Source organism: Mustelus asterias, chromosome 10, assembly GCF_964213995.1.
Source record: "Mustelus asterias chromosome 10, sMusAst1.hap1.1, whole genome shotgun sequence".
Taxonomy (NCBI): domain Eukaryota; kingdom Metazoa; phylum Chordata; class Chondrichthyes; order Carcharhiniformes; family Triakidae; genus Mustelus; species Mustelus asterias.
The window spans coordinates 4,660,545-4,686,841 of record NC_135810.1 but is presented as its reverse complement, the minus strand read 5'-3'; the positions used below and the strand labels follow the sequence as shown (position 1 = coordinate 4,686,841).

Genomic DNA, 26,297 nt, shown 5'->3' with positions numbered 1-26,297 from the left:
TGTGCTCTGGGGGTGGTTCGGAGGTCGGGAGGAGGGATTTGTGTTTTTATCCGTGATTCTATGTTCACTGATAAAGGCACCCTTGTGGCTACAAGACTTACTGTGGTTAAAAGTGTAAGAGTTATCCAAGCTGCTGAGTTGTTGCAATCTGGCATGCATCATTCCCGCTCTACTGCGAGAAACAGGCAACGTTTGAGCTTTCTTTTCATGTGCAATACTGATGGGTCCTAACCCCTCTTGGTTCCTGCAAGATGGGCAAATGGGACAGAGCAAAGGTTAATGTCAGCACGATGCTGCAGAAGCCAAGTGTTAGTGAAGCAGTCGTTACTTCATTGTGCGATTCTCCTGAGTCTAACCTGATTAGCTTAACGATAGTTCCAATTAAACTACCTCGGGGCTCTTCCCCCACCCCATTGTCTCTCCAAATGCAAGGTGGTCACTAATACCCGTCTGCGTGCTTGCAGAAAAGAAACAATGCCGTCACAGTGGCATCAAAAACCAAACTTCTTAAAAACAATTTAGAAAATCATAGCATCCCCGCAGTGCAGAAGGAGGCCATTCAGCCCATCGAGTCTGCACCGGCCACAATCCCACCCAGCCTATCCCCACACCCCCATGTATCTACCCGAGCTAGTCCCCCTGACACTAAGGGACAATTTAGCATGGCCAATCCACCTAACCCGCACATCTTTGGATTTACGTGGAGGTGGCTACAGCAGGAGTTGCGCTTCAACTGGACACACTCAGTGGTGAGGAGGCACCTCTCCAGTTATGACAGCAATAAACTGATGTGTGCTCAAATTTGTGAAACTGGACCCATTGATCCAGGGAAGATGCTGAAGGTCAGTTTGAATGCCAGGGCTGTCAATGTTTGGGGTGGGGGCGAACATTGTTGGGCGCTTTGTGAGGTTTTTTCATAAAGTGGTTTGGAGACAGGGGTCTTGCCTGGTATTATTTTTTTTACAACAGCGTCTGTGTTTATTTAAAATATATTTCAAAATTCACAAGGCTTCAGTAACATTGATAAGCATTTCTGCTTCTCACTGCTGCCTCCCCCAGCGCTGGCAAAGACGACACAGAGTAAAACAGTATAACTGTGCATGCACCGCGTTGGCAGAATTTCTAACTATAAAAACGCAACCACAATAAAACGGCAACGCTTGCACGCGTCAGTTTTTTTCCCAAAAAGCAAGGCGCTTCGGGAGGCAGGCACGTCTAACAGTTAAAACCCAGTCGGACCACAAGGACAGTATTGACGGATTACAAAAGCGCACGAGGGGAGATGTGAAGTTACGATGGTCACTGCAAGCGAGCACAAGCAAGGAAGCATGTTTTCTAGTCAGTGCTAGCACGTCAACAGCAACAGTTAGAATGGGACAGGAAAGGCGGTTTCCGTTTGTCGAATTTCCGCACACGGAAATTGTCAAACGGCTACAAGGCGAGCGGAGACTTGAAACAAAACACAAACGGAGACACACAAAATAAGCAGCAAAATACCCACATCTTACCGAGCAAGAGGGAAGGAGCCATACACATTTACTTGTTTTTGGGGGGGAAAGGGTTTAGCGGTTGTCAGCATACAGGATGCGAAATAGAAAAATAAAGGGTGTTAGAGTGAATGGTGAGTTGACCGCTTTGTACCACCACCAGAACTTATTACTACAAAAACCAGAACAAGGTTAGTTTACGAAGGAAATATAACCAATGAAATAAAAAGGCAATATCAAATAGTCGCGTGAAATTAACAAAACGCAATTTTCCATTAGTCCGTCAGAAACAAAGCATCACAGTTTTTAAATTACACCAGCAGTTGGAAAAGGTGCAATCAGTTTTCAAAGCAAATATAAATATGTGAAAACAATTCAGTGTCACGCTTTAATTCGTAACTGTGTATCTTGGAAAAGCGAGTGAAACTTCTCCCTGCACACTCTCGGGTTCGCTATGGACACCCACCAACACAAAGGAGAGAGGTGAGGACAAAGTGAGCTCGAAGTTCTACCGCTTTGGTTAGACTTCAAGCTTCTGCAAAAATGTATTCACATTTTGACAACTGTAGAACTTTCCAGCATTATACAACATATTATTTTATAGAAAGCGTCACTGTATTTGCACGCAAGATTACTCCGCAGTGCATTTAAAAGTGGTAACCAGGTGCACTTCCCCGATCCACCTAAAAAAAAAATTTGTCACAAATAAATATTTTTAATAAGTCGGTTCAGTCCTGCGACTGACCCAATTTAAAAAGTCACTGAAAATCACTTAAAAAAGGAAACTGAACAATTTATTTGTTTCACTGGGGGACTCCTGTCAGTTCCCGCGTAAATGAAATGCCTTTTAATTTGTGAAGGCTTTTAAAACATGCCGAACGCTGCTTGTCTGTCTGAGGAAAGGAATACAAATTGAAGAGCCTTCTCGAACTCGCACCACTGCTGTTGTCTCGACCTGGGACGTAGCTCGTTTTGTGGCTGGGGTTAGTTTCGGGCAAAATGGGTTTTGAATCAACGTTAAAAGGTCAAGGGAACTTGATTTAAGCTCGAATCGTCAGCACATCGCTGTTTGTGGGAGCAAGTTGGTAATTCCCTCAAGTGTGACGGTGCTTTCAAGAGAACTTCACTGACAGTAAAGCACTTTGGGTTGTCCTGAGGTTGTGACAGGCACCGCAGAAATGCAATTTCTTTCTCCTTATCCAAATTTAAGAATTCCTAGAAACATTGGTTGACATTTCAGGACAATGAGTAGAATCGATAACAGTACCTTGCAATGTATCGTTTTCCCATATATCTGAACTGATGGAGACAGACTCTGTGGAGAAGGGAAATTTAATATTCAGCATGGTACTACATCATACATCACTGCAACAGGCCATTCGGCCCAATAGGTCTATGTTTTCTGATTGAACAAAACTGCAGTCAGCAATTACCACCAAGGACAACAAGAATTGTCATTTCGCAGGACAGAACTTGAGTACAGATGAATAAAAGAGACATTTTGTCACAACTTTTCATTTTGCACCTAGGAGGATATTTCAAAAGAATATAAACCCAAGGGAGACAACAAATTTATATTGTATTAGAAGAGAATGCTGATTAGCGGGAGCTTATTAGTTGAATTTGGATATATGGAGAATGCATTAGTTGATGGTGACTGATGATTAACTGCCAAGCATTGTTTGAGATTTAAACCAAGCAGCTTGACACTGATTGGCCAAGATATTGCCCTAAGGAATGAACCAGCGAATGGCTGTCACTTAATTTGTTTAGCTGCAACAGTCACAACGTATGGACATGTTATTTCTGTCTGCAAAGAATAGGGCCCCTGCTTTAAAATATATGTAGCTTCCTGTACACACAAATGCACCTCACTGCAAGCCCAACTGACTATCTTAAATTGGTTGTCAACATAACTCTTAGCACACTCGGGATTATTTAGCAAATGTTATTAAATTGTGGAATCACATCTAATGTTGCTTATTTATTATTGTCAAAGTAGGCTTACATTAACACTGCAATGAAGTTTCTGTGAAAATCCCCTATCGCCACATTCTGGCACCTGTTCGTTACACTGAGGGAGAATTTAGCATGGCCAATGGACCTAGCCTGCACACCTTTGGACTGTGGGAGGAAATCGGAGCACCCGGAGGGAACCCACGCAGACACGGGGAGAATATGCAGACTCCGCACAGACAGTGACCCAAACTGGCAATCGAACTCGGGTCCCTGGCGCTGTGAGGCAGCAGTGCTAACCACTGCGCCACTGTTGGACGCTATGTTTTCAGTTTTGCAAACAATAGCTGGTTGGGTGAGGTCTGTATCTTGCCCATTGTGTACAGCGGAAGGGACAGGTGAGAATTTGGTTGCTTTGGGTTTGTGATCTTGTGAAATGTCATGATGAGTGCAAGATGAAAAACTTTGACAAAAATGTCTGTGCTTTCACCAATACTCAACAATAAAAAACTATAATTTGCCACATGATTAAACAATAATATTTTACTTAATAAAAAATAAGTTTGATGAGAAAGAAGAACCAATTAAACAGAGGAAGCAGATTTATGGCAAACTGGCAAAAGAGGTGAGATTAGGATACATTATTTTTACGAGTTGTTGTGATCTGGAAGGCGCTGCCTGAAAGGAGGTGGAAGCAGATTCAACAATAACTTTCATAGAATCATAGAATAGAATGCCTATAGTGCAGAAAGAGGCCATTTGGCCCATCAAGCCCACGCCAATGACAATCCCACCCAGGTCCTATCCCGGTAATCCCAAGTATTTAGTCTGTTAGTCCCTCTGACACGAAGAGACAATTTAACATGGCCAATCCATCTAAGCAGCACATCTCCTTGGAGTGTGCGAGGAAACCAGAGCACCCGGAGGAAACCCACGCAGACACAGGGAGAATGTGCAAACTCCACACAGGCAGTGACCCAAGCAGGGAATCAAATCCAAGTCCCTGGTGCTGTGAGGCTGCAGTGCTAACCACTGTGCCACCCATGAAGTGAATCATATAACTCAGAATGGTTGCATCACGGAAGGAGTCCTTTCAGCCCATCGAACCTGCTGGCTCTCCACAGGAGAAATTCAGGGGCACCCCAGGATATTTCAGTAAGGCATCATTGCTCAGATTAACTCACTCTAAGATTGTGAAGAAGTCCATCAACTCAGTAGTCGAAGCCTTGTTCCAGTAAGTAATCAGTGCATCTGTAGACAAACCAGGAATTCCATGTTATTCTGCCGATTATAATTAGAAAGCAAACAGTCCTCATCTTGTAAATAATCATATGGATTTAACATCCAACTTTCCCTCAGCGTTTGCTATTTTTCTTTTGTGATGTGGAACTATTCGCACGGCGGCATCTAGAGGCGATCGATGAACTAACAACAGAGGGCAGCATCCACAGAGAAATCCAATTCCCTGAACACTGCCCAATGCTGTGGGATGTCTCAAGATTCTGGGATTGTCGGGAATGGCCAAATCTGCTCGATCCTTCCTGGAAAGAATCAAGGGCGTGCACTTAAGGTGAGAAGGGGAAAGTTCAAAGGAGACATGAGGGTTAACGTTTCTTACACAGAGTGGGGCGGTACGGTGGTTAGCACTGCTGCCTCACAGTGCCAGGGACCCGGGTTCGATTTCCGACTTGGGTCACCGTCTGCGTGGAGTTTGCACATTCCCCCCGTGTCTGCGTGGGTTTCCTTCGGGTGGCTCCGGTTTCCTCCCACAGTCTAAAAGACGTGCTGGTTGGGTGCATTGACCCAAACAGGCGCCGGAGTGTGGCGACTAGAGGAATTTCACAATAACTTCATTGCAGCGTTAATATAAGCCTTCCTTGTGACAATAATAAATAAATTTTACTTTTAGGTGCCTGGAATGCCAGGGGTAGTGGCGGAGGCAGATACAATAGGGGTGTTTAAGAGGCTTTTAGATTATCACGTGAATATGCAAGGAATAGATGGATGTGGAGCAAGGGGAGGCAGAAGGGTTTAGTTTAATTTGGCGTCATGTTTGGCACAACATCGTGGGCCGAAGGGCCTGTCCCTGTGCTGCACTGTTCTATGTTCTAACTGTCACTCAATCAAATCTACGGGCTGAAGATTTAGGAAGACTACAATGACACCTTCCAGCTCTCGTGTATCTGGTCTTCTCTCTTTTATTCACACATTGACGAGCAGAATCGCATTTCCTCCTCAACCACTGACAAATATTAATTTACTTTTGTTGATATGAGATTTATTAGGAAGGTTTATTGAGCATTCTTTAACTCAGCTTTGAATGAATCAATATTAATGTTATCTCAGAAACCCGACACCATCCAGGACAAAGCAGCCCCGCTTGATTGGCACCCCATCCATCACCTTCAACATCCACTCCCTCCACCACCGAAGCACAGTGGCAGCCGTGTGTACCATCCACATGGTCCATAGCAGCAACTCACCAAGGTTCCATCGACAGCACCTTCCAAACCCATAACCTCCGCCACCTAGAAGGACAAGAGCAGCAGACACATGGGGACATGACCACCTGCAAGTTCCCCTCCAAGTCTCTCACCATTCTGACTTGGAAATATATGGCCGTTCCTTCACTGTCGCTGGATCAAAATCCTGGAACTCCCTCCCTAACAGCACTATGGGTTCCTACACCACATGAACTGCAGCTCTTTAAGAATGCGGCTCACCACTACCTTCTCAAGGGGCAATTAAGGATGGGCAATAAATGCTGGCCTTAAGAAGGTGGTTACGAGACTATGGCATTGAGATAGAGGATCAGCCATGATCATGCTGATTGGTTTAGCAGCCCATCAAGTCCGCACCAACAACAATCCCACCCAAGCCCCATCCCCATAACCTCATCTATTTCTACAGGCATTTAGAAATGCAAGGACTGATTAGGGACTGATTGAAGGGGTAACCAAGAAGGTAGATGAGGGCAGTACAGTTGATGTTGTCTATATGGACTTTAGCAAGGCCTTTGACAAGGTACCGCATGGTAGGTTGTTGCATAAGGTTAAATCTCACGGGATCCAGGGTGAGGTAGCTAACTGGATACAAAATTGGCTTCTTGACAGAAGCCAGAGAGTGGTTGTCGAGGGTTGTTTTTCAAACTGGAGGCCTGTGACCAGCGGTGTGCCTCAGGGATCGGTGTTGGGTCCACTGTTATTTGTCATTTATATTAATGATTTGGATGAGAATACAGGAGGCATGGTTAGTAAGTTTGCAGATGACACCAAGATTGGTGGCGTAGTGGATAGTGAAGAAAGTTATCTCCAATTGCAACGGGATCTTGATCAATTGGGCCAGTGGGCTGACGAATGGCAGATGGAGTTTAATTGAGATAAATGCGAGGTGATGCATTTTGGTAGATTGAACCAGGGCAGGACTTACTCAGTTAACGGTTGGGCTTTGGGGAGAGTAACAGAACAAAGAGATCTAGGGGTACATGCTCATAGCTCCTTGAAAGTCGAGTCACAGGTGGACAGAGTGGTGAAGAAGGCATTCAACAAGCTTGGTTTCATTGGTCAGAACATTGAATACAGGAGTTGGGACGTCTTGTTGAAGTTGTACAAGACATTGCTAAGGCCACACTTGGAATACTGTGTACAGTTCTGGTCACCCTATGATAGAAAGGATATTATTAAACTAGAAAGAGTGCAGAAAAGATTTACTGGGATGCTACCGGGACTTGATGGTTTGAGTTGTAAGAGGAGGCTGGATAGACTGGGACTTTTTTCTCTGGAGCGTAGGAGGCTGAGGGGTGACCTTATAGAGGTCTATAAAATAATGAGGGGCATCGATCAGCGAGATAGTCAATGTCATTTCCCACAGGTAGGGGAGTCTAAAACTAGAGGGCATAGATTTAAGGGGAGAGACACAGAAGTGCCCAGAGGGGCAATTTTTCACACAGAGGGTGGTGAGTGTCTGGAACAAGCTGCCAGAGGTAGTAGTAGAGGCGGGTACAATGTTGTCCTTTAAAAAGCATTTAGACAGTTACATGGGTAAAATGGGTATAGAGGGATATGGGCCAAATGCAGGCAATTGGGATTAGCTTAGGGGTTGAAAAAAAAAGGACGGAATGGACAAGTTGGGCCGAAGGGTCTGTTTCCATGCTGTAAACCTCTGTCACTCTATGACTCTACCCTGCTAATCCACTTGACACTAAGGGCAGGATTTTACGACCTCGCTCGGGCCAATGGAGATTTCCATTCTGCGATAAAATTCTGGCCTAAGGGGTAATTTAGCGCGGCCAATGCACCTAACCCGCACATCTTTGGACTGTGGGAAGAAACTGGAGCACCTGGAGGAAACCCACGCAGACACAGGGAGAACGTGCAGACTCCACACAGACAGTGACCCAAGGCTGGAATTGAACCCGGGTCCCTGGCGCCGTGAAGCAGCAGTGCCATCTTGGCTATCATCAGTCGTTAGTTTATTATATTTTTCTTTTTCTTTTAATGGGATGTGGGTGTCACTGGTAAAAGCCAGAGTTCATTTCCCACCCCTAACTGCCCTTGAACTGAACATTTCAAGGGGCAGTTAAAAGTCAAACACATTGCTGTGGCTCTGGAGTCACATGTAGGCCAGACTGAGTAAGGATGGCAGATTTCCTCCCCCAAAGGACATGAGTGAACCGGATGAGTGTTTACAACAGTCGAAGATTAGTTTCATGGTCACCATCACTGAGGTTAACTTCACATTCCAGATATATCAATTGAATTTAAATTCCAGCAGCTGCCCAATGGTCCTGAAACGTTAACTCTGTTTCTCTCTCCACAGATGCTGTCTCCCCTGCTGAGTATTTCCTGTATTTTCTGTTTTAACATCCACCACAAATCAACTCAACTCAACTCAAATCATCCAGTATCTGCAGCATTTTTCTTTTGTGCTGAGGAACTGGAGTTTGATTTGCTCATTAAGGTCTGACTTTGTCCCAAAGATGTTCCAATGATTTGTGTGACACCAAGTAAAGATGGAATAGGAATGAAGCGACTTCTGTGCGAGCTGTCCCCAGCGTACCCTCTAATTCTATCTTTTACTCTCATTTTATGCTTTTAAAACTCTACTCTGTAACACTTTTAAACTCTCTAATAATGAATCATCTCTGTGTGTGGCGACAGGGATTTTCGCAGTAACTTCACTGCAGTGTTAATGTAAGCCTACTTGTGACAATAAGAAATAAACTTTAAAACTTTTCATTTCAATCTCTTATAGATTTATAGAAGGACGGCACGGTGCCACAGTGGTTAGCACTGCTGCCTCACAGCGCCAGGGACCCAAGTTCGATTCTCAGCTTGGGTCACTGTGTGGAGGGTGCACATTCTCCCCGTGTCTGTGTGGGTTTCCTCCGGGTGCTCCGGTTTCCTCCCACAGTCTGAAAGACGTGCTGGTTAGGTGCATTGGCCGTGCTAAATTCTCCCTCAGTGTACCCAAACAGGCGCCGGAGTGTGGCGACTGGAGGATTTTCACAGTAACTTCATTGCAGTGTTAATGTAAGCTTTACTTGTGACTAATAAATAAACTTTACTTTTTAACTTTAACTTTAGAAGTTGATCTTTCTCTACACCCTACTATGACTATAACACTATATTCTGCGCTCTCTCCTTTCCTTCTCCCCGTGTACTCTATGAACGGTATGCTTTGTCTGTATAGCGCGCAAGAAACAATACTTTTCACTGTATACCAATACATGTGACAATAAAAAATCAAATCATTTCGAATCAGTAAAGGTGGTAATGGACCTACCATCAGACATGCTTTTTAGCACATGTAGGAAGCACATGAGAAGACTGCGTATCTCAGTCTGTTCCAGCTTGTCACATCGTATCACGGATCCCCCGACACTGCCCTGGTTCTGAGGGAGACGGACAGTGATGAGCATTAGATCCAAATCAGAAAAACACATCAGCAAAGAACAAAACAAGGGAAAAATCGTGCCTTTTGTTTCGAGGGGGGAACGAAACTTAGTTTGAACACTGGTGAATATTTCTACATCGGGGAGTGAAGGGTTATTGAATCGAAAACCAATTCTTTTTTTTCTGTAAAGTGTTCAACAAAAATGCACACAACTTCACAAGAAGCACCAAACCATGCAAGTGTATAAAGCCGCACAATAATCAATTGTGTGATAACTTAAGAGGAGGAACTGAGGTTTGGGGCAGGTTTGAAAGTCAGTTGGAAGTCTATTTCCTGTCAGGGATGACATGTGGGCACCGCTGATCGTTCCCCATAGCCCTGCAAATATTTCATTTTTCCAGTCTGTGACCAATGGCCTGGAAAAGCATTCTCAATTTGCGGATTAAATTTCCCAGAGCTCAGATTTATACCGATATCCTATAACTCCCTACAATTCGCGGCCTTATTAAAAACACAAAACACAACAGGTCTGTCAGCGTAGTTTAATCAGGTTAGGACAAGCAGATGGGAAAAACACGACAGCAGCCAACGTCTAATGCTGCTTGCGCGGGCCAGAGGGCGGGCGCCCAACCCAGAAGCGGGTGAAATCGCGTGGCGGGACGTCAGGTGCACGACCCAAAGTCATCAGGCACCTGCGCGGTATTTCCAGTCAGTGGGAGTATGCACGAGAGTCAGAAAAGTGCCCAACAACAAACAGGCAATTTAACCCATGAAGGGGTGAACTGAAAACAATTTGACGTGATCTGTCTACTTTTAAGGATGGTGGCTGGCTGGTCATAGAAACATAGAAGATAGGAGCAGGAGGAGGCCATTTGGCCCTTCGAGCCTGCTCTGCCATTCATCACAATCATGGCTGATCATCCAACCCAATAGCCTAATCCTGCTTTCTCCCCATAACATTTGATCCCATTCGCCCCAAGTGCAAGATCCAGCCGCCTCTTGAATACATTCAATGTTTTGGCATCAACTACTTCCTGTGGGAATGAATTCCACAGACTCACTACTCTTTGGCTGAAGAAATGTCTCTCCATCTCCGTCCTAAATGGCCTACTCTGAATCCTCAGACTGTGACCCCTGGTTCTGGACTCCCCCACCAAGGGGAACATCCTCCCTGCATCTACCCTGTCTAGTCCTGTTAGAATTTTATAAGTCTCTATGAGATCCCCCCCTCATTCATCTGAACTCCAGCGAAAACAATCCTAACCTAGTCAATCTCTCCTCATACATCAGTCCTGCCATCCCCGGAATCAGCCTGGTAAACCTTCGCTGCACTCTCCCGAGAGCAAGAACATCCTTCCTCAGAAAAGGAGACCAAAACTGGACACAATACTCTAGGTGTGGCCTCACCAAGGCCCTGTATAATTGCAACAACTCATCCTTGCTCCTGCACTCGAAACCTCTCGCAGCCTTTACGTTTTAGCTGGAACCTTGACACGGGGCAGGACGAACTGAACTTTAAAAGGTGTCTGGAGACTGAGGTTCATGTTTGTTGCTGCCGTCTGGATGTTGACTGCAGCTGTTTCTCCATCGGGATTTATTTGCTTGAGGTTTGGAGCTCTGGGACATCTTGGTGGCAGCTGTCCCCTTAAGAGAGCCCATTAGAAGCGGTTCCCAGCACCCTCCCTTTACTCCACCTCCACCCCCTTCCCACCCTCCCCGGCAGCACTGGGCATTTCCCATTAATTGGCCGGCCATCATAAAATGGTGCTCTCGGTCGGACCATGGCCGGAAGCACGGGTTACCCGCCCAGTGTGATTGCCCTCGGGGTGAAAAATTCAGGCCAGTATCTTCCTGCATTTCCCAGGTAGTTAATTCATTATCACCTCACCTCAAAATGATTTTGAAATGTGATCAAGCACGGAGACTGGGTGCAGGGCAGCTGATTACTGATATTATAATTATCAATAATTATTATTGATTAAATTAACTCTAAGATGCGAGACAGAAACACAGCCCTAATCCTCACATGGCTAAGGACCTGGGAAGAACTTAAATGATGAAATGCATACTTCAAGAATCTGTAATGCAGGAATAGATTGTCTTATTAATGTAATGTAATTTTAATATTCCTTCTACTAATGTCACATTAGGGGCGGCACGGTGGCACAGTGGTTAGCACTGCTGCCTCACAGTGCCAGGGACCTGGGTTTGATTCCCGGCTTGGGTCACTGTCTGTGTGGAGTTTGCACATTCTCCCCGTGTCTGCGTGGGTTTCCTCTGGGTGCCCCGGTTTCCTCCCACAGTCTGAAAGACGTGCTGGTTAGGGTGTATTGGCCATGCTAAATTCTCCCTCAGTGTACCCGAACAGGCGCCGGAGTGTGGCGACTAGGAGATTTTCACAGTAACTTCACTGCAGTGTTAATGTAAGCCTACTTGTGACACTAATAAATAAATTTAACTTAAAAACATCCACCACATACGTGTTGCCCACTGAATTTGTTTGCCTATGTTTGTTCCTATGTGACTGTCACATGTTTTAAACTTGCTGATTCTCTCGGTGTGAATGTTAGTGTAACTCTCACTGCTATTGTGTCTTTGCGCTGTGAATGTGTTTGTCCAATGCAATACCGTTATTGCTGTTATTAGGATGTTGACAGGGGGGTTACATTTTAGCAATGATGTAACCTGTAACAAAAACTGCAATTTAATAGGTGATCTCCTTCCCACATAACCATCTCTGACACACAAACTGCAGCAATCTTTTACAGATGCACCACAGAAAGCATTCTTTCTGGTTGTATCACAGCTTGGTATGGCTCCTGCTCTGCCCAAGACCGCAAGGAACTACAAAAGGTCATGAATGTAGCCCAATCCATCAGGCAAACCAGCCTCCCATCCATTGACCCCGTCTACACTTCCCGCTGCCTCGGGAAAAGCAGCCAGCATAACTAAGGACTCCACGCACCCCGGACATTCTCTCTTCCACCTTCTTCCATCAGGAAAAAGATACAAAAGTCTGAGGTCACGTACCAACCGACTCAAGAACAGCTTCTTCCCTGCTGCTGTCAGACTTTTGAATAGACTTATCTTGCATTAAGTTGATCTTTCTCTACACCCTAGCTATGACTGTAACGCTATATTCTTCACTCTCTTGTTTCCTTCTCTATGAACGGTATGCTTTGTCTGTATAGTGCACAAGAAACAATACTTTTCATTATAGAGTAATATGTGTGACAATAATAAATCAAATCAAATCAATCACACACAGCAAACAATAAAACATGTCTACTAATAGCAACTCTGCTTCAATGGACCCTGTAAAATGCTATCCCGGTGACCTGAACAACTCCCGCAGTTAGAGCTTTGCGGCTTTTCATTTGTCATTTTGTTAATTTCAAAACAGAAAAATAATAAAAATTCCAGGAATAAGTTCGACCCCAAACCAATTCAAGCATTACTGAGATCATTGTTTTAACCCAATCCAACTAAAGAGGGCCAATTCCAAACATGGTTTCAGAAGATAAAACGTTTGGTGGTGTATTCGAAATTAGGAAACTATAATTGGCTCTATAATTAAATACAGGAGGTCTTTATTTTTCTTTCTTTCCTGGACATGGATGTCACTGGCCAGGCCAGTATTTATTGCCCATCCCTAATTGCCCCTCGGGAAGGTGGTGGTGAGCCACTTTGCTGAACTGCTGCAGTCCCATGTGGTGTAGGTACACCCACAGTGCTGTTGGAGAGGGAATTCCAGGATTTTGACCCAGCGGCAGTGAAGGAACGGTGACAGAGTTGCAGGTCAGGATGGTGAGTAGATTAGAGCGGGTGGCACAGTGGTTAGCACTGCTGCCTCACAGTGCCAGGGACCCGGGTTCAATTCCCGGCTTGGGTCACTGTCTGTGTGGAATTTGCACATTCTCCCCATGTCTGCGTGGGTTTCCTTCGGGTGCTCTGGATTCCTCCCACAGCCCAAAGATGTGCTGGTTAGGTTGAATCGCCATGCATAATTGACTCTAGCTTTGAGGGGATTGGCAGGGTAAATATGTGGAGTTATGGGGATAGGGTGGGATTGTTGTCGGTGCAGACTCGATGGGCCGAATGGCCTCCTTCTATGCTGCAGGAATTCTCTGATTCTAAGACTTTCAATTGGTCATGTTCCCATGCATTTGCAGCCCTTGTTTCTCTTGGTGGTAGAGGTCATGGGTTTGGAAAGTGCTGTCGAAGGAGCCTTGGGCAGTTGCTGCAGTGCATCTTGTGGATGGTTCACTTTGCTGCCACTGTGCGTTGGTGGTGAAGGGAGTGAATGTTGAAGGTGGTGGATGGGCTGCCAGTTAAGCAGAGCTGCTTTATCCTGGATGGTGTCGAGCTTCTTGAGTGGTGTTGGAGCCGCACCCATCCAGTCAAGCGGAGAGTATTCCGTCACACTCCTGACTTGTGCCTTGTAGATGGTGGATCAGCTTTGAGGAGTCAGGAAGTGAGTTACTCTCCGCAGAATTCCCAGTCTCCAACCTGAAATGAATCTAGACACTATTTGGAGTTGCTAATAATAGCCCAGTTCACTCGCATTTACAGCGAAACATTCAACTATGTGAGCAAGAGACAAATACTTCAAGAGACAAAGCAGCATGCAAGATCCTCTCCGGCAGGGCTGGGATAGTTAAAATGGAAAAATCCACAGTAACACAATTCCTCCGGGTAGATTTTGAACTTTCCTCAGCCTCTTTGTTAGTCAACATTGCAAAAGCAGAGTGTCTTCGAATGAGCCTGTCCCTCTGTTAGTGTAAAGGAGGCAAGGACACATTTAGATTCTCAAACAACATTGCACAAAACACATCAGAGATGGCCTAGAATTCACCGAAAAGGTATGTGATTGGTGGCACAGTGGTTAGCACTGCTGCCTCACAGAGCCGGGTTCAATTCCCGGCTTGGGTTACTGCCTGTGTGGAGTCTGCAAATTCTCCCCGTGTCTGCGTGGGTTTCCTCCGGGTGCTCCGGTTTCCTCCCACAGTGCGAAAGATGTGCTGGTTAGGTGCATTGGCCATACTAAATTCTCCCTCAGTGTACCCAAACACGCGCTGGAGTGTGGCGACTAGGGGAATTTCACAGTAACTTCATTGCCGTGTTAATGTAAGCCTACTTGTGACTAATAAGTAAATAAACTTAAGCTTAATAACCCTCACCATTACTGATGTGTAAATCTTCCCGCAACTTGTACCAAGGGCGAGATCCCCCATTTGCTACAACTTAGTGGACAATTCACTCCGCTCCTCCTCACGGAACCAGCAGCTCATCCCAAACTCCCCCTAAGGTTTAGGAAATTGCGGCGTAACCCGTGAAACTCATTGTGGGTAAAAATTACAGCTGGTATTTAACAGGATTATGGCCCTTTTCAAAATGATTGAATTCTATGCTGATGACTTCCAATCAACTTCTCCAGCCCAGGAAGCCAAGTATTACAAGTGTGGAGTCTCATTCCTTCAAATCGCGAATTAGGAGATTTCAACTCCAATTTAGAAATGCCAACTTAAAAAATTAAAATAAATTTTTTCTGCCTTTTTTTTCTCTTTCAGTTCAACTGTTCTTTCCCTCTATTTCACTTCCTGTCCCTGATTTGACTCTCGTTCAGCCGGTTTCCTTCTCCAGTGTTCCCCTGTTACTGTCTCAATCCTTAAATCTCACTGGCTGAGAAGGTAGACTTTGTTTCCTCATTCACCGAGGTCCCAGATTCCTCATCGCTTTCCCTGTGCTGTCATCAGCTCACACTCCGAGGAATCGGAAAGCTATTTGAGTCGAAGGGTGTGGGAAAACGTCTAAACGATGGAATTCCGGGCCAATGGTGAACGCATCGTAACGGAATACGGCCTAAGCATCAAGTTCACCATTAATATTTTCTGCAACACTGAAGCTCTGGAGGTGGAATTCTACCTTATCGAGAGAGTTGTTCTTTTCAGCATTCCGTTCTGGCAGACTGGTGGCAGAATCCGTGCTGATTAGAGAACCTCGGGAGTCTGCGTGTCTCACTGCACTGATGGTCGGGGTAGAGGATCCATGAGGAGAAGCTATCGACAGATAAACAGGTGTTAGAGCTTATCCCAAGGAGGGGAGTTTCAAATTACTGAGTAACACACATCAAACAGCTCACAAGGGTGGCCCTGATAACACATATTCACAGTAAGAAGTCTCACAACACCAGGTTAAAGTCCAACAGGTTTATTTGGTAGCACAAGCCACTGGCTTTCGGAGCGCTGCTCCTTCATCAGGTGAGTGGGAGTTCTGTTCACAAACAGGGCATATAAAGACACAAACTCAATTTACAAAATAATGGTTGGAATGCGAGTCTTTACAGGTAATCAGGTCTTAAAGGTACAGACAATGTGAGTGAAGAGAGGGTTAAGCACAGGTTAAAGAGAGGTGTATTGTCTCCAGACAGGACAGTTAGTGAGATTTTGCAAGCCCAGGCAAGTCGTGGGGGTTACAGATAGTGTGACATGAACCCAAGATCCCGGTTGAGGCCGTCCTCATGTGTGCGGAACTTGGTTATCAGTCTCTGCTCAGTGACTCTGCGTTGTCGTGTGTCGTGAAGGCCGCCTTGGAGAGCGCTTACCCGAAGATCAGAGGCCGAATGCCCGTGCACGGGTGCCTGTTCTTAACCCTCTCTCCACTCACATTGTCTGTACCTTTAAGACTTGATTACCTGTAAAGACTCGCATTCCAACCATTATTTCGTAAATTGAGTTTGTGTCTTTATATGCCCTGTTTGTGAACAGAACTCCCACTCACCTGACGAAGGAGCAGCGCTCCGAAAGCGCTAGTGGCTTGTGCTACCAAATAAACCTGTTGGACTTTAACCTGGTGTTGTGAGACTTCTTACTGTGTTTACCCCAGTCCAACGCCGGCATCTCCACATCAACAAATATTCACCCTCCCAATAGCACCTTTCATTTCAATCCAGCGACAGCGCTAATCGGGGGTGGTTTTCTACTCTTCTGGAACTTGACGATTCATTTCCAGGACATGGCTGGCTAGCAAATACCCAGAAGGGCGGCACGGTGGTTAGCACTGCTGCCTCACAGCACCAGGGACCCAGGTTCAATTCTGGCCTCGGGTCACTGTCTGTGTGGAGTCTGCACATTCTCCCAGTGTCTGCGTGGGTTTCCTCTGGGTGCTCCGATTTCCTCCCACAGTCTGAAAGATGTGCGGGTTAGGTGGATTGGCCAGGTTAAATTGCACATAGCATCAGGGCGATTAGCTAGGGTAAATGCACGAGGTTACGGGGATAGGGCCTGAGTGGGATTGTGATTGGTGCAGACTCGATGGGCCAAATGGCCTCCTGCACTGTAGGGATTCTATGATTCGATACAGACTTATTGTAAACTCAAATCCAAGCAGACAGAGTTTGGTAACAGCGAAAGCCAGAGAGTGACTGTGTTTCAGTTTCCCACCTGTGCCAGAGATCACGCCGAATACGTCCTTGTGAATGTTGTTATCCAGCGAGTTTCCTGGTTTCTGTGGTGTCAGCATGGTGTTTCCCGTTTGCAAGCTGAACAATGACTCCTCTTTTCCACTCTAGATCAAAACACAAAATGGTTTATTTCTACCTCTGGCTGCTCCCTCCTCTCCGATAAACCTACCTCTCTGACCAAGCTGCATCTGCTCCAAGGCTTGGGGTCAGTTGTTGTCTGGTAACGTTCCTGTGAAGCCGCCTGGAATGGTTTACTCTGCTAAAGGCAGCAATATCAACACAAGTTGTTGTTGAATCATTCGAGCCCTCCACCCGATTCCAAACCTTCCCCTCTCCCGACTCCTGTTTACCCTGACTCTTAACTTGCTTAAAATTCAGAAAAACATCGCAATCGCCCAATTCTGATGGAAGGTCATCACCCTGTAATGGCAGCTTCTGTTCCTCTCTCTTCACAGGTGATGTCTCCTGCTGAGCATTTCCAGAACTTTCTGCTTATGTTTTGTTATTTTACTCAGTCCTCTCTTCCTAACAATAGGATTCTGTGCCCTCCTCTTCCGACCTCTTCCAGCGAGTGAAATGAAACTGAGGGGGAACCCACAGTAATGTTTACTCGTCTCACAGCAGTCAAATCTCTCAGCCTCTGAAAACAAACCTTCAAATCTTGTGCCTTTCTCGAATTAGCCAGGAACCTATAGTTCCCCACTGCATTCTCCATGGGAATGCCTCAGCCAATCAGAGTGCACATGCAGCAGCACCCTTTTCTCCTGTAGTATAAGTTGTTGTGATTGTTTGAAATTTGGCATTCTTGTGTTTGTCCTGATGAGTGCAAGATGAAAAACTTCAGCAACCTTTCTCTTTCTTCAGCAATGTTCAAATCCCTAATGACAATTTCTCTGCCGTTCCATTGGTACAACATAAAATCCAACCGAAATATGTTCAAACTCACAATAGGATTTCCATCCCTAAGCCTCTCCGCTTCTCTCTCCTATGGACATTGAGGGGTTACCATCAGCCAGAGACTGAACTGGGCTCGCCATGTAAATACTGTGTCTTCAAAAGCAGGTCAGAGGCTGGGAATCCTGTGGAGAATAACTCATCTCCTGACTCCCCCAAAGCCTGTCCACCATCTACAAAGCACAAGTCAGCAGTGTGATGGAATACTCCCCACTTGCTTGGATGAGTGCGGCTCCAACAACACTCAAGAAGCTCAACACCATCCAGGACAAAGCAGCCCCACTTGACTGGCATCCCATCTACCACCTTCAACACTCACTCCCTCCACTACAGACGCACAGTGGCAGGAGTGAGAACCAGCCTTGCGTCATTGCAAAAACAATCTGACTGACCTTTTTTGGGCCCAAAGTGAATAAACTCGCACTCACCCATTGTATCAGTCACAGGTCTGCCCACTCTATCAATGTACACCATGTTTACCCCACACTTTGAGAATGTTCAAACAGTAAGAGATGCAACCACCAAGAATCTGTGTAACATGGACAATGCAACACTCGCTGAAGCCTAACAATGGAATGACGAGGAATAATGCGGAAAGAAATCGATTGCTCGGTTTCCATAGCGACCGTGTTGGACAGAGTTACTCACGTTGCTGGGCTGGTTCATGGGGAATGGGGAGCTGTCCTTCACATTGATGCGCTGCACATTCTCAAGCAGGAGGCCAAAGAGAGGCAGATACAGAGTGGCAATCCTGGCCTGTTGACTCTAGAAAGGAGAGAATTAGGGTCATGAGGAGAAGCGGAGAACGACCGCACTCGCATCGGAACATTGTACACCCCATTAAGGAGGCAGTGGCACAGTGGTATTGTCGCTGGACTTTTTAAAAATTCACTCATGGGACATGGGTGTCTCTGGCTGACCAGCATTTATTGCCCATCCCTAGTTGCCCCTGGAGGGCAGTTGAGAATCAACCACATTGCTGTGGCTCTGGAGCCAGACCAGATAAGGACAGCAGAGTTCCTTCCCTAAAGGACATTAGTGAACCAGATGGGTTTTTCCGACAATCGACAATGGTTTCATGGTCATCAGTAGATTCTAAATTCCAGACATTTTTTTTATAGAATTCAAATCCCACCATCTGCTGTGGCGGGATTCGAACCCGGGTCCCCAGAACATCAGCTGAGTTTCTAGATTAATAGTCTAGCGATCAATACCACTAGGCCATCACCTCCCAGTAGTAATCCAGAGACCCAGCATAACACTGGAGACCCGGGTTCGAATCTCACCATGGCAGATGATGAAATTTGAATTCAATAAAAATCTGGAATGAAAAGTCTAAGCATGAAACTATTGTCGATTGTTGTAAAAACCCATCTGGTTCACTAATGTCCTTTAGGGAAGGAAATCTGCCGTCCTTACCCGGATTGGCCTATATGTGACTCCAGACCCACAGCAATGTGGTTGACTCTTAACTGCCCTCTGAAATGGCCGAGTGAGACACTCAAGGGTAATTAGTGAGGGGAATAAGTGCTGTCCTGGGCAGCGACACACGCATTCCCATGAATAAATTTAAAATACAAGTGCCATAATAAAGCATTTAAAAGAAAGATTGCATTTATATAGTGCCTTCCACAATCTCAGGATGTCTGAAATGCTTTTGAAAAACGGCCACTGTTGTAATGAGGGCAAACATGCCAGCCAAGGGTGGGTCAGAGAGGACAGTGGAATTGGGGCTGCAATTGTATCAGCCATGGGTCTTATTGAATGCTGGAACATCAAGGGTGGCACGGTGGCACAGTGGTTAGCACTGCTGCCTCACAGCACTAGGGACCCGGATTCAATTCCAGCCTCGGATCACTGTCTGTGCGGAGTCTGCACATTCTCCCCGTGTCTGCGTGGGTTTCCTCCGGGCGCTCCGGTTTCCTCCCACAGTCTGAAAGACGTGCTGGTTAGGTTGATTGGCCGTGATAAATTCTCCCTCAGTGTACCCGAACAGGCGCCGGAGTGTAGCGGCTAGGGGATTTTCACAGTAACTTCATTGCAGTGTTAATGTAAGCCAACTTGTGACACTAATAAATAAACTTTCTAAAACTTTAAACAGGCTTGATGGGCTACATGCTGAGTCTTGCTCCGATTTATTATCCTATTAGATTGCAAGGAGCAGGGGGACTAATTGGATAGCTCCTTCAAAGGGCCAGTACAGGTACAGTGGGCCAAATGGCCTCACTCTGTGCTGTAAGGTTGTGCTCTTTCCCATTCGGAAACGATCCGAAGCGCCTCCATTCTGATTCGCCACTCGGAGGAGCACAGGAAGTGGGTACTGCAGAACAGGCGGCATTTATCACCCACTCCAGTTTAAAGTTTATTTATTAGTGTCACAAGTAGGCTTACATTAACACTGCAATGAAGTTACTGTGAAAATCCCCTAGTCGCCACACTCTGGTGCCTGTTCGAGAACACTGAGGGAGAATTTAGCATGGACAATGCAGCTAACCAGCACGTCTTTCAGACTGTGGGAGGAAACCGGAGCACCCAGAGGAAACCCACGCAGACATGGGGAGAATGTGCAAATTCCACACAGTGACCCAAGCTGGGAATCGAACGCGGGTCCCTGGTGCTGTGAGGCAGCAGTGCCAACCACTGTGCCACCGTGCCCCTCAAGAAACTTATCATGAAAACAATAGTGTATTCCCAGTGCATCTGTGTCAGACTGGCTTCTGTTTCTCACAAGTATTCTGCAAAATCTCTGAGTGTGTGGCAGGGAGGGGCTGTTAGGCTACGAGCCACTTGTCTTTCCCTTCCACCAATCAGCAAGTTGACTTGTGGCTGCACATTAGAAGGCACTGCAATGTTACATTCTTCCACCAGGTGGTGAGAGTGAGCTGTGACCCCCACACCGGCGCCAAGCCCAACAGCACCCATTCTGAGCAACATCAAACACTGAGTTATTGATATCTTCCCATTTCAAATGGATCACAAACTCTCCTCACAGCCTTCCTGAATCCACTAAGCTGGGGAAGGAAGCCTCACATTAAGGCTGGGATCATCACATCGTATAGCACAAGGTGGCCATTCGCCCATCGTGCCTGTGATGCCTCTTTGAAAGAGCTATCCAATTGACTCCACGCCCCCTGGCCTGTCCCCACAGAACTGCAATCTTTTCCCCTTTCTAAGTATTTATCCAATTCCCCTTCTGAAAGTCACTAATGTTTCTCCATTCCCCGCCCTTTCAGCCAACGGGTTCCAGATCAGAAAACTCACTGTGTAAAAAAATTCCCATCTCCCCCTCTGTTTCCGTCGCCAATTGTCCTAAAGCTGTGTCACTCTGGTTACCGACCCTGCGTCCGGTGAACCCTCCAATCGGTGAACCCACCCACGGTGGACCCACCTCCCAGCTCTGGGGGCGTCAGGGTTATTGGCCACAGAATTCCCAGTCTCCACCCTGTCTTATAGCCACATTATTTCATAGGATCATAGAATCCCTACAGTGCAGAAGGAGGCCATTTGGCCCATCCAGCCTGTACTGACAACAATCCCACCCAGGCCCTATCCCTGTAACACCATGTATTTACCCTGCCAGTCCCCACTAAGGGACAATTTAGCATGGCCAATCCCAGCTAACCTGCACTTCTTTGGACTGTGGGAGGAAACCGGAGGAAACCCACGCAGACACGGGGAGAATGTACAAACTCCACACAGACAGTGACTCAAGCTGGGAATCGAACCTGGGTTTCTGGCGCTGTGAGGCAGCAGTGCTAACCACTGTGCCACCGTGCCACCAATTTATATTGTGCGTTTATGTAGTTATGTGGATGTTAAACATATTGGAGATATTTGTAGCATTTATAGTGTTTCTATACCCTAGAGTAGTTTAAGAAGTTCTCAGAGTCTGAATGACTTTGTTCCCCTTTTATGTTCAGTAGTTGAATGAGAGAGAAAGCAGCCAGTGCTGCTCACTTGATTTTCAACATGCATGGGCAACACGGTAGCACAGTGGTTAGCACTGCTGTCTCACAGCACCAGGACCTGGGCTCGATTCCTGGCTTGGGTCACTGTTTGTGTGGAGTTTGCACATTCTCCCCGTGTCTGCGTGGGTTTCCTCCGGGTGCTCCGGTTTCCTCCCACAGTCCAAAGATGCGCGGGCTAGGGTGCATTGATCCTAGTGTCAGGGGGATTAGCAGGGTAGATGCATGAGGCTACGGGAATAGAGCCTTGTTGGTATTGGGTCGGTGCAGAATGACATCCTCTGTACTGTAGGGATTCTATGCAGGGGGAGCAGTCGAAGACTGAGACGGGTGAATATTCAGAGATTACTGAACTTTGGACTGGAGCTGAGAAAGGGAATACTGCGACCTGTCCACACAGAAACTCTAAACTTCAGCTGCCTGGGTCTCATGTTCAGGAACCTCGTCCCTAAACATCACCGCGTCTCTCTCCTCCTCCTCAAAGATGCAACTTAAAACCCAACCTCTTTGATCGAGCTTTTGATAGCCTGTCCCAATGGGTGCTGCTGTTTAGATGCTGTTCATTTGGTATCACAAGCTTTCGGAGCGCTGCTCCTTCATCAGGTGATGAAGGAGCAGCGCTCCGAAAGCTTGTGACACCAAATAAACCTGTTGGACTTTAACCTGGTGTTGTGAGACTTCTTACTGTGCCCACCCCAGTCCAACGCCAGCATCTCCACCTCATAGATTCTGGTTGAAGGTGCTGCAGTGAAGCGCCCAAGGATGCTTGACTATATTGAAGATGCTATACCAATGCAAGTTGTTGTAAGCATTGAGGGTGTGGGAATGAGAGATCCGTGTGGTGTCGTGGGAATGCTTTTTTCCCCACTTTGAGGTACATCCCTGTCAGATACTGTCCGCCTGATCTCTTGCCAGTCGGGAAGTGCTGACTCTTTTTTGGAATATTGCTCTACAGACACATCGCACTTTTGCTACGATGACTCTCCGTACATTAAAATGGATATCGTGCGATCTTATCACAGGAGAGGGGTCAGCGAATTCCACTGCAACACATTCGCCCACAGCCCGGCAGACATTTATTACTCTTGCTTACCTTGGCTGTGTAGCGATCATCAAAGGTGTGTTTGATCATCAGACTCTTGAGCACGCTGATTGCAATCTGACGGACGTCTCTGTATTCCTGCAGTGCGCTGCCAACCTCCCTGAGCAACAGCCCCACCAGGAAGTGATTCTTGCAGAAATCATCAGTCAGCGAAAAGTCAAGCTGTAAGTCTAAAGAGTTAGAACAGTGAGCACAAATGATGATTCTGGGAGCCTACGCGCTTTTAAATCTGACCGCTCTACGAAAATAAGCACAAAGATTGGAACTTTAAATACAGGGTGGACTTGAGTTTGTATTCTTATTGGGAACAGAAATTGCTCTGGCCACTAAACAGCTGTAATTAAATCCCTCGAGTCGTTCTTTCTGACTTGAGGAGCCTCAGACGTTAAGAATCTGGGTGGGACCATTCCAGTTCTTTACAAATTGGGACAGAGTTTAGCTCCCTCGTGTCCACATTGCCCGCTGGTTTGATTCCACACGATTCTCCACCGAAACATCTGTCGCTGGATCATTTAGGTCTGAAACGTTGACCGGAATTTTACCGGCAGGCTCGCCCCGATTCCGGGGGTGGGTGAGGTTCGGAGAATTGCGTTCTCTGTTGGCCTCGCGCAGGATCATACAAACCTCGGGCGAACATGCCGGTAAAATTCCGCCCGTTAGCCCTGTTTCTGTCCCCGCAGACCTGCTGAGTATTTCCAGCACTTTCCATTTTTATCTCAGATTTCCAGCACCTGCAGTATTTTGCTCTCATTCTACTTGTCGACATCGTGTTTCCGCGCCTAAAAACACTTGGGAGAGTCGGCAGCTCCTCCAGGGAGCTTTCCCTCTCTCTCTCCACATCCTCTCCTGCCTTCCCCCCCCAACCGCCTCCAAAACTACACACCAAACAAAGCTGGGAAACTCTTCCTTACCTGGATGGGCCAGCAGGAAACACAAGCCGATTTTTGATTCGATTTATTATTGTCACATGTGTTGAGATACAGTGAAAAATATTGTTTCTTGCGCGCTATACAAAGCATGCCGTTCATAGAGAAGGAAAGGAGAGAGTGCAGAATGTAGTGTTACAGTCATAGCTAGAGTGTAGAGAAAGATCAACTTAATGCAAAGTAAGTCCATTCAGGTAAGAAGCTGTTCTTGAGTCGGTTGGTACGTGACCTCAGACTTTTGTATCTTTCTCCCGACGGAAGGTGGTGGAAGAGAGAATGTCCGGGGTGCGGAGGGTCCTTACTTATGCTGGCTGCTTTTCCGAGGCAGTGGGAATTCAGATTTAAACGTTCCCCAGACATAGTGATTTGCTACAGTCATGGGATCATGAGTTAGTGAAGGAGGCCATTCAGCCCATCATGCACATGTTAGGTCTTTGAAAGAACAACTCTAGTGGTCCCAGTGGGTTACGATCCACCACCCTGTCAGGCAGCACGTCCCGGATTCAAGAACTCGCTGAGTGACAGGACAGCATAAAAATTGGGCTGGGTCTTACAGACACAATACTCATGATGGGCTTTGACCAGAGTGAATAAGGAGGCTATTTCCAGTGGCATGAGCCCCGGTACCCAGAGGGACATGGAGTAAAGGCAATTGGCAAAAAGAATCAGATAGGAGAGGAGTTTGTGTTTTCATAGAAGCCCTATAGTGCAGGAGGAGGCCATTTGGCCCATCCAGTCTGCACCGACCACAATCCCACCCAGGCCCTATCCCCGTAACCCCACATATTTACCCTGCTAATCCCTGACACTAGGGGCAATTTAGCATGGCCAATGCAGCTAACCTGCACATCGTTGGACTGTGGGAGGAAACTGGAGCACCCGGAGGAAACCCATGCAGACACGGAGAATGTACAAACTCCACACAGACTGTGATCCAAGACTGGAGTTGAACCCAGGTCCCTGGCGCTGTGAGGCAGCAGTGCTAACCACTGTGCCACCATGCCGCCCCAATGAAGTTACTGTGAAAATCCCCTAGTCGCCACACTCCGGCACCTGTTCGGGTACACTGAAGGAGAATTTAGCATAGCCAATCCATCTAACCAGCATGTCTTTTGGACTGTGGGAGGAAACTGGAGCACCCAGAGGAAACCCATGCAGACACGGGGAGAGCGCAGTGAGTTGTGATCTGGAAGGCGCTGCCTGAAAGGGCGCTGGACACAGATTCAATAGGAACTTTCAAAAAGGGAATTGGAGAAAAACTTGAACTGGAAAAGAAATGCTGGCAAAGAACAGGGGGGAGGGGGGGGGGGGGGTGTGTGTCTAATTGGATCATTCCTTCAAAGAGCCAGGACTGGCACAATGGGCCAAATGGACTCCTCCTGTGTTGTATAATTTTCTCAAAAAATTAAAGCATGATTATTCGATAAACAATCAGTATTTGATAATGAAAAGGAGGCAGCAAGTCTCTGGGAGTGAGTTTCGAAAGCAGCAGGGACTGAGACAAATCTGGGAAGAAGCTTTAAGCAGTCGTGCTTTCCCCCGTCTGCCGGTCAAACAGTTCGGGAGCAGGTGTCAGGAGACTAGAAAACCCTCCGACCATCTTCTCCAGTGTCTCTGCAACATAAAGAGTTAATCAGCCCCGCGACTGAGAAGGGAGGGAGAAACAGACGCATCCCACAGCAGCTGTGGGAATCCCCACTCTGCTCCATCACCTTCGAAGTTGCATTTTGCTCAAGGAATTTCTCTTTTGCACATCCCCTCCCCTGCCACTACCCCACTCCCCCGCTCTCCTGCTACTACCCCACCTCCCCCGCCACTACCCCACCCCCCCACTCTCGTGCCACTACCCCCCCCTTCCGCCACCCCACCCCCCCGCTCTCCTGCCACTACCCCCCTTCCGCCCCCCCCCCACCCCCCCGCTCCCCTGCCACTACCCCACCCCCCAACGTCCACCCCTAACCACTCTCCACACCCCCCCCTCTCTCCTCACCCTCACAAACACTCCCGACACTGTCACATGGATGACAGGTGCCTCACACTTAACAACCGGCACTTGCTAAAGCACTAAGTGCTTTCATCATCGGAACTGCAGGTAGGAACGGGGCAAGCATGACAGAGAATCACTTAACAACAACACTTGCCCCAACAACAGGCAAAGAATCAAGTAATCTGATTTATCGAATATCAGAAACACAATCAGTGTTTTCACCAATGGGAGAGTCTGGAACGAGGGGACATCGCTACAAGATAAAGAGCTGGTCATTTAAAACTGAGCTGCAGAGAAATTACATCTCGCGGAGGGTGATGAATCTCTGGAATTCTCCCCCCAAAAGCGTGGTGGAGGCTGGATCATTCGGAGTATTTAAAGTGGAGGTGGATAAATGTTTGATCGATCGAGGAATAGAGGGCGATGGGGAAATGGCTCAGAAAAGGAGCTGAGGCCGACATAGAGCAGCCATGATCATATTGAATGGTGGGACAGGCTTGAAGGGCCGAATGGCCCACTCCTGCTTCTATTCCTTGTGAAATATCCCCAATGTTGAATCCTGT

General features: G+C 46.8%; 1 protein-coding gene across 7 annotated transcripts in view; it reads right to left on the bottom strand.

The window, feature by feature from the left end:
* The window catches only part of LOC144499506 (dedicator of cytokinesis protein 9-like), a 359,791-nt gene that overhangs the window by 78,343 nt on the left and 255,151 nt on the right, over window positions 1–26,297 (bottom strand). For 5 of the 7 annotated variants that reach the window (XM_078221534.1, XM_078221537.1, XM_078221531.1 and 2 more), the window contains 8 exons: window positions 22,813–22,991; window positions 18,403–18,519; window positions 16,781–16,904; window positions 15,264–15,397; window positions 9,228–9,336; window positions 4,628–4,694; window positions 2,755–2,802; window positions 102–244 (listed from right to left, as the gene is read on the bottom strand). In XM_078221534.1, coding sequence (XP_078077660.1) covers window positions 102–244; window positions 2,755–2,802; window positions 4,628–4,694; window positions 9,228–9,336; window positions 15,264–15,397; window positions 16,781–16,904; window positions 18,403–18,519; window positions 22,813–22,991 — 921 coding nt within the window. The remainder of the gene's footprint in view (window positions 1–101; window positions 245–2,754; window positions 2,803–4,627; window positions 4,695–9,227; window positions 9,337–15,263; window positions 15,398–16,780; window positions 16,905–18,402; window positions 18,520–22,812; window positions 22,992–26,297) is intronic. The other 2 variants (XM_078221538.1, XM_078221535.1) reach the window with 1 other exon arrangement.